At 48.9% G+C, this 8,696-nt stretch overlaps 1 protein-coding gene across 2 annotated transcripts; it reads left to right on the forward strand.

Moving 5' to 3' along the window:
• The first annotated feature begins 2,655 nt into the window (after positions 1–2,655).
• Positions 2,656–8,696, forward strand: syf2 (SYF2 pre-mRNA-splicing factor). Of its 2 annotated transcripts, none has more exons than XM_035407995.1 (7): positions 2,656–2,724; positions 3,337–3,432; positions 3,961–4,086; positions 5,795–5,912; positions 6,341–6,431; positions 7,327–7,425; positions 8,463–8,696. In XM_035407995.1, exons 1-7 carry the CDS (start codon positions 2,707–2,709, stop codon positions 8,626–8,628), a joined length of 714 nt encoding a protein of 237 aa, XP_035263886.1. In that variant the 5' UTR covers positions 2,656–2,706; the 3' UTR covers positions 8,629–8,696. The 2 variants fall into 2 exon arrangements, with proteins under 2 accessions (XP_035263886.1, XP_035263895.1); XM_035408004.1 differs by lacking the exon at positions 2,656–2,724 and adding an exon at positions 2,751–2,771.

The following is an 8,696-nucleotide window of genomic DNA, read 5'->3' on the forward strand; positions in this document are numbered from 1 at the left end:
TCCACATTAATCTCTCAGCAAAGCCCCAAAATGGCCTCCCAGGGACACAGGCGGATGTTCCCCGAGCTTCAGGCCTTGTTCTCCGTCCCAGTGTTTGCCTTTGCTCCTACGGTATTCACGTCTTTAATTGATTAAGAGTAAGATCACATCCTCCCCGCCCTCCCCCTCCCCCTCCCCCTCCCCGCCACCCCCCTCGATTTTTATTTTGGTGAGCACGACGATCACAGAGCGGTGTCCATCATTCCTTCATCTTGTTTTTTCTTTCAACGATTCCCGTCTCCATCTGGCTTCCAGGGAAACCCGTCAGGCTATTAGCGTCGCCTGTGATCTCGACGACGCTTTAATCTAACACTGTAAACTTCAGTTAATTACATCCCCCCCCCCCCATTTTAAAAGGAGGCTATTAATTTCAAACGCAATCAAGTGGGGGAATGCGTGTATTTCGATCGTTCCGGAAGACACTGGCGTGGAACAAGTCTAATTTATTTCAGGTTGTGCACGCACACGTGTGTTTTTGCGCTCCGGGTTTTCAAACGGGCTATCTGCAGGACGAATACGGAAGCTGGTGGGTTGATCGACTGGTTGGCCAGGTCGGTCACGATGAGGCCAAACCTGGAGCCGGCCACAGGAGGACAGGCTTCCCCCCCCTTTGGACTCCGAAATTCCTCCGAAGGTTCCTTCCAAAAAATGTCGTTCAGAGAGTTCTTTCCTGTCACTGTCACACTAGGTTTGCTTTTTTGTGTGGGGGGGTCTACTGTGAAGCCCACTGTGACAAATGTTTTGTGATCGTTGGTTTTGACCGACTGTGGAGCAGGCCCAGCGGTGGCTATGAAAGCACCCTCCACGCAGTGTAAATACCGTACGTGCTCCACACAAAGGCCCCGTTGGGTATTGGAGTCTCCAGCTCCAACAGCTCAGCCGCGTCTCGTTAAAAAAACCCACCGCGTGTGGTTCAGGGAGTTTCCCCCGCAGTGGGAAACCAAGAGAGGCTGTTTGTGTGATTCAGTGTCTAAATTCACAATACCACCGCCACCCCACCCCTCCCCAGCCACCCCCTCCATCCCACCCCACTCCCCACCCACAAACCCCCTAACACCCGCTCCCCCCCCCTCCCTCCCTTCCCCTTCCAATCCGTGATCTATAAAACCGCACCCACTTCCACAGTCTCTGGATGGATGTCAAAAAGCACCAAAGTCCCACAAAACCCCAACAGTGAGCCATGGAAACTGAGAGGATATGACCTCGTAAACCTCGCCGGGCTCCTCCTTCTTCTGACTTTTTAATCAGCCTGGAAAGCCATTTGGCACGGGGAAAAATAAAAATAAAAATAAAAAATAAATGTAGAAAACACCGTGCCGTGATTTCCAGCAAATAACGACCAATCGAACGTCCCCCATATCGGCTAGGCCTCACCAGCACCTGACAGGGTTCCCGGCAGGGTTCCTGATGAATTGTGGGAGTCTGGTCCTGATCAAATAAATAAGTAAGTAACTTTGGGGCTACAGGAACATGCGATCTTCTTTAGTCATGTGATCTCCAGGCTTAGGTAGTGTCATTTTGTCAGTCGGCACCTCTTTAATAATCTGCGCCAGTAGAGTTTTCTGGTTTCCTTAAAATCCCGGAAGAACCACAAAGAACCAGTATGCCCTGATTTTTATTATTATTTTTTTTCTTCAAACAAGAACAGTGTATTCCTTCCATCAGCGGGACGGAGGCTGGGCTTTGAGGCAAGGCCCGCGGTTACTCATCGTCTCTGTAGGCTCACGGCCTCCGCCCTAATTTATTCCCGCAGCGAATTCGCAGCGAGACGGGCGGGAAGTGAGTTCCCCTCGACCCCTACATCTTCATCCTCGCGTAGCCGTGCGCAGTCTGTTTGCCATCAATCACTCCGAGCGAAGAACCGCGCTGGCAGACCGACGCTCCTTCCCCGGATCCTCGAACCCGAGCCTTTTACACCAGTCCTTAACTCCATTCACAACAGCGAGCTCAGATGCAACACGACGTAAAAAATACGCAAGTTTAACGTGTGAAACTGATCAAGACGCACGGTAATGACTAAAGGAGACTAGGCAACACGTTCTGAAGTTGTTGGACAATGTGCTCGTTGTTGCCGGTACCTTCATTCCCTTGCATTGATCTCTTCCCCGCAGTCCAACAGTCGATTTATTTCTCACGCAAATAAACAAATAAATATATGTATGTATGTGGCATTAGAGGTGTGTCAGTGTTGGCTAGCATTCAATAACTCCAGGCAATTACAGAAATATCTCTTGTGATTATTGTTTACTTAAATAATTTGAGGGCAATCCCCTTGGCAGGCAAATCAAATTCTGTAAGCACTCTGTTAATTGCTTCAACAAATATGAGAACTGGGAATTTAGGTCAAATGTAATTTCCGTAGATTGTCTGGTCAAGCAACTACTTGAAGCAAGTCATGTGTCTTACAAAAAATAATTTAGCCATTCATATTTTTATGCTGTGGTCATTTACTTCTCAATATTTAATTATTCCACATATAAAGAAAATGTTCAATGCGATGAAAGCATTGTGTTCTTTTTCACGGCTTTAATTTTCAGTGTCAATAATAAATTAAAATTCGTATTAATTGCAGAGTTGTGGCTGTGCTGCGATTTCTCGCCTATTCTCTTCTTTCTGTCTGTGGTAGTATTGCCCACGTCACATCCGGTACACAGTTCCGCTTCTATCATGGAGCCTGCTACGCAGGTTAGTAAATAGACTGTTGATGTGTATAGATCAAATTTAACATGTTGGTAAGACCTTAATATCTAATTTCGCATTGGTAAAGTGTTGTTTAAGGTTCGGGTTTTACGTGAATTACGCTGATTTAACGTTAAACCATTGTCGTACTTGATCTGGGGTTTGTTTACCACCTGGAAACTAGCAAGCTAAGCTAACGGATTTCCTTATTAACCATCTTAGCTACCTAATCTTATCAAGCAACTGTTAAGAGTACCGATAACTTATGGGACATTTATTCCGATAGCAAGTTATTAAACATTAAACATTAGGTTGCAGCGTCTGTCTGATATATATATGGCAATTATGTCCCACAATGTATATGCCTGGCGTGTTCGAACAAGTTAGCAGTGCTCGCTAGCAGGCAAGATAACGTGTTAACATTCACAACAACACCAGAACGTATTTGATCCGGATTTCTGAAATGTATTGATTGCTATTAATATGAACCACCATCTATATGGTTACTGTTTCAATAAAAATCTAAGTACCTTGTTTAAGTGTGCAGAGCGATTGTATAACTTTGTCTTTCTCCTTTTCCCCCGTAATGACCGTTAAATTCCGTTTTTTATGTTTCAGACTGGAGATTTGGGGGCTGATAAGCCAAAAGAGATGACACTCGCTCAGAAAAAGGAAGATAGAATGCAGAGGTTCCGTGAACTGCATTTGAAAAGGGTGAGTTTCAGCATCTCGTTCGGTCCATCAGTAATTATAATGAAGCTATTTGCACCAAACAGCTGCACATTTCTTTAAAACAAGTGTTAATGCAGGAATGTTCTGGTTCGTACAAGGTGAGGATAAAAGCTATAATTTCTGCAGTTTTTTGTTACCTTTTGTTGTAAGCATGTCTGAGACTTAATTTTTTTCTACTCAGAATAATTGTGCTGCCAATTCTAATTGCACAAGACTACTCTCTCTCGATACTTGGGCAAGATCAGAGATGGACAGTATTTTACTTGCTTGTAATTGCAAATATGTATTTTAATGTACCGCTATGTATTTTAATTTATAATATGTGTTGTTTACTCTGTGTGCGTGTGTGTGTGTGTGTGCACGTGTGCACGTGTGCGCATGGGTGTATGTGGTTTATACAACCCGCAAAGCATCCTTCACCATTTGGACTGGTTTTTTGACCTGTCTTTGGGAGGTATTTTGTAACTAGATTGAATTTCGATGTGAATTTGCCCGTGTTTCTGTGCACAGAACGAAGCTCGGAAGCTCAATCACCAGGAGTTGGTGGAGGAAGACAAGAGACTGAAGTTGCCCTCCAACTGGGAGGCCAAGAAAGCTCGCATGGAGTGGGAGCTACAGGAGGGAGAGAAGAAGAAGGTGGCTCCTCCCTTCATTCACTTAACCTTACATTACATTGCATTACAGGCATTTGGCAGACGCCCTTATCCAGAGCTACTTACACAGCTTTTATGTAGCATTTACACTGCATTCATTTATACACCTGGATTTATACTGAAGCAATGCAGCAGTTAAGTAACTTTACAACGACAGTGTCCTACCCAGGAATTTAGCCTGTGACCTTTAGGTTACAAGACCAGTTCCTTACCCATGATACTACACTGCTGCCCTGTATAAAATAAATAAATATAGCACGCGTCAAGACTTGTATAGTATCCATTTATACAGCTTCAAGGCTACAGTAGCAGGGCCCCACCTGGGAATCGAATCTGAAGCCTCTTCCTGAGAGAACTGACCCACGTAGACATAGAGATACCAAGCCTGCTTCTTTCTCTCATTAATGTGAACACAGTCTCTTGCTGTATTCACATTTATAAGAGACTGGTCAGAATGAATGTTTCAGCAACTTTAGGATTCGGCCTGCGGGTTGGAGTTAACTGTGATGATCATATTTCCCACGGTGGTGAAATGTGTTGCCTAGTTTTTCAGAATCAGAATTTACTAGGATTAGTGCAGGCACATGTGAGTCAGAAACACAGGTTTAGTCCTTGGATTTTTTTCGTGTCTTTTTGTCAGAGAAAAGTGTTTTTAATTCTCGTACTATCACAGTGTTGTTTTGTGGTGGAATGCTGCTCCACATAATAAGCATGTGTGGATATTCTACATTTGTGTGTTTGGGGGGGTGGTGGGTGGGGGGGAGTGTATAGTTGCTGCCAGGATGTGTGAGTGAGTGCTTTGGGGGTTGAGTGTAGTTGTTACCATGATGTGAGTGTGTGTCTGTCTGTTCCTGTGTGTATGAGAGGGAGTGTGTGTGTGTGTGTGTAAGAGAGAGAGATAATGTGTATGTGTATCAGTGTGTGTTTGTGTGAGAGTGTGTATCTGTTCCTGTATTTATGTGTGTGTGTGTATCTGTACCGTGCGTGTGTGAGGTGAGTACAGTCCCCACAGCGCCCTCACCATGTGTGTGTGTGTGTGTGTGTGTGTGGGGTGAGTACAGTCCCCACAGCGCCCTCACTGTCTGTGTGTGTGTGTGTGTGTGTGTGTGTGGGGTGAGTACAGTCCCCACAGCGCCCTCACCGTGTGTGTGTGTGTGTGTGTGTGGGGTGAGTACAGTCCCCACAGCGCCCTCACCGTGTGTGTGTGTGTGTGTGTGCGTGTGTGGAGTACAGTCCCCACAGCGCCCTCACCGTGTGTGTGTGTGTGTGTGTGTGTGCATGTGTGTGTGTGTGTGGGGTGAGTACAGTCCCCACAGCGCCCTCACCGTGTGTGTGTGTGTGTGTGTGTGTGTGTGCGCGCGTGTGTGTGTGTGTGTGTGTGTGTGGGGTGAGTACAGTCCCCACAGCGCCCTCACCGTGTGTGTGTGGGGTGAGTACAGTCCCCACAGCACCCTCACCGTGTGTGTGTGTGTGTGTGGGGTGAGTACAGTCCCCACAGCACCCTCACCGTGTGTGTGTGTGTGTGTGGGGTGAGTACAGTCCCCACAGCGCCCTCACCGTGTGTGTGTGTGTGTGTGTGTGTGGGGTGAGTACAGTCCCCACAGTGCCCTCACCGTGTGTGTGTGTGTGTGTGTGTGTGTGTGGGGTGAGTACTGTCCCCACAGCGCCCTCACCGTGTGTGTGTGTGGCAGGACTGCGTGGCGCGTGGGGAGGACTACGACCGCGTGAAGCTGCTGGAGATCAGCGCCGAGGACGCCGAGCGCTGGGAGAGGAAGAAGAAGAAGAAGAACCCCGACCCCGGCTTCTCCGGTGAGCCGTCCCGCCACGCGGCGCCGTTGCCCCGGTTACGCTCGGCGGGGGGGTCCTCTGCGGACGCGGCCGCGGCACATCAATCGCCCCCCCCCTTAATCCCCTCCAGTCCCGGCGCGTCCCCCAAAATATGGCCGCCATCTGGGGCCCTTACACAGCGTTGGAGTCTGAGGAGGAAACACTGCTGGCAGCGGGAGAGAGAGGGGCGGGAAGAGAGAAAAGAACAAAAAAAAAAAAAAAAACAATAGATGCGTCCTTGTTTCCTTCTTAACGAGAGGCAGGCATCGTTTTGTCATCAGGTTTTTTTGTTTTCTTTCTTTTTTCCCCTCTGCCTGTGTGTCTGTGTGCCGTTTGTTCCGCTAATTATCGGGCTTCTCTTTGTTTCCCGGCGCGGTGCGGCGGCGGCGGCGGCGCTCTCTGCCGAGCAGGCTACGCCGAGGCACAGCTGCGGCAGTACCACCGGCTCACCAGGCAGATCCGCCCGGACATGGAGGAGTACGAGAGGCAGCGGGAGCGGTGGTGAGTCCGAGCCGCTCTCCTCCGGGTCGTTTCTGTGTGTGTGTGTCACGCGGGGAGAAACGGGACGTTTAAACAGGGAACTCCGCCCCAAAATAGATGTCATAATGGGGTACATTCTGTCCTGGTCAGGATCATTAGTACGACCTGCATTTAACAGGTCCAACCACGTTTCTCATCTGTGTCTCCAAATATGGCAGGCTGCCTGCCATGTCATAAGAATTTCTTTGCTCAGAATGACCTTGCGTTATACTGTGCACTTGACGAATAAAAACACTTTGACTTTGATATACCCACATATAATGACATCACAGAGATAAAACTTATCTTCTCATCCTTTAAGCCAGGGGTTCCCTTTGTATTGGAGAATTTTGCGCACAGGACACACCCCCCCCCCCGTTCTGCGTGCGGGGTCTCGGTAGAACTCATTACCGGTTTAGGCTTCTTGGCCCTGGTGGGATGCCGTAGTGGGTGGTGTAATGGTGTGGTGCAGATGGTTTGTAATGCGGGTGCTGAGGCTTAATGGGGCATTGTTTGGATGGAGGTTGAAGTGGGAAAGCAGATTACACCCTGTTCTCTAAGGAGGGACTCATTAATCACCAGCACTGGATCAAAGCACGCAGTGTTCATGCTTCATAAATATATTGTTTTGTGGGAGCACTGTGTTCCATGGCACGGTACTTAAATACATTTTTTTCTGATTTTAGGCTTATTTATAGCTTTTATGTATTGGTATTTGTCAGCGTTGGTTTGTATGGGTGTTAATGGAGTGGCTGTGGGTGGTGATGTGGGACAGTGTTTCCGTAACGTCCAGTTTTCCTGTCGCACAGCAGTGATGCAACGTCCTGTTTCCCTGTCGTGCAACAGTTATGTAACTTCCTGTTTTCCTGTCCCACAGCGGTGAGGATTTCCACCCCACCTCCAACAGTCTGATCCACGGCACCCACGTCCCCAGCAAGGAGGGCGTCGACCGCATGGTGGAGGATGTGGAGAAACAGTGAGTGTGCGCTCATACACACACACACACACACACACACACACACACACACACACACACATACATATACCAACACACAAATTCACACATACACACACACACACACACACACACACACACACAAACATATACCAACACACACACTCATACACACACACACACACACACACACACACATACATACATATACCAACACACACACTCATACACACACACACATACTCACGCACACTCACACACACAGACATACACACACACAAACACACACATACACTCTTACACTCACACACACACTCACTCCCACAGCCGCTCACACACACAAACACACACATACACTCTTACGCTCACACACACACACTTACACTCTCACACACACACACACACACACACACTCACTCACACACATACACACTCACACTCACTCACACACACACTCACACACACACACACACTCACACACACTTACACTCACTCACTCACACACACACACTCACACACACACACTCACTCACACATACACACACTCACACACACACACACTCTCACACACACACACACACACACACTCACACACACTCACTCTCACACACACACACACACACACACGATGTAAAGGCGGCGTGTTTAGCATGTGAGTGGTGAAGATGTGTCTGATAGAGCGGCAGACAGCTGGGGGGGGGAGGGGGTCTGGGGGGGGGGGGGAGTGGGTGGGGGGCCTGCAGGATATGCCCCACCCTCTCAGCAGCCTCAGTGTCAGGAGCCTGATAAGAGCTGTGATGTCATCACACTGGGGGAAGCACAAGATCCTCGCTCTCTCTGTCGCAACTGTCCGCTTCACACATTCCTCCACACACGCCGTTTTCAAAGCGCGCGTGTTTCTGTGTGTGTGTGTGTGTGTGTGTGTGTCGACGTGTGCGTTAATGTACCGGGCCTAACCTCCTGCGCGGCTGCGTTTCAGTAAGAGCGAACGTGATTGGTGCTTTGGGGGGGGCGGGGGTGACGCTGGCCGTTCGCTCATTCTCTTTTGCCGGCGGCAGGATCGAGAAGCGGGCGAAGTACAGCCGGCGGAGGGCCTACAACGACGACGCCGACATCGACTACATCAACGAGCGCAACGCCAAGTTCAACAAGAAGGCCGAGCGCTTCTACGGGAAGTACACGGCCGAGATCAAGCAGAACCTGGAGAGGGGCACGGCCGTCTGATTGGGCACCCGCCCCCTGCTGCCCCCCTCCCTCGGGGAATTGCCCCCACCCCCCCCCTCAGAGAACTG

This window comes from Anguilla anguilla, chromosome 1 (genome assembly GCF_013347855.1).
Source record: "Anguilla anguilla isolate fAngAng1 chromosome 1, fAngAng1.pri, whole genome shotgun sequence".
In the NCBI taxonomy this organism is placed as follows: Eukaryota; Metazoa; Chordata; class Actinopteri; order Anguilliformes; family Anguillidae; genus Anguilla; species Anguilla anguilla.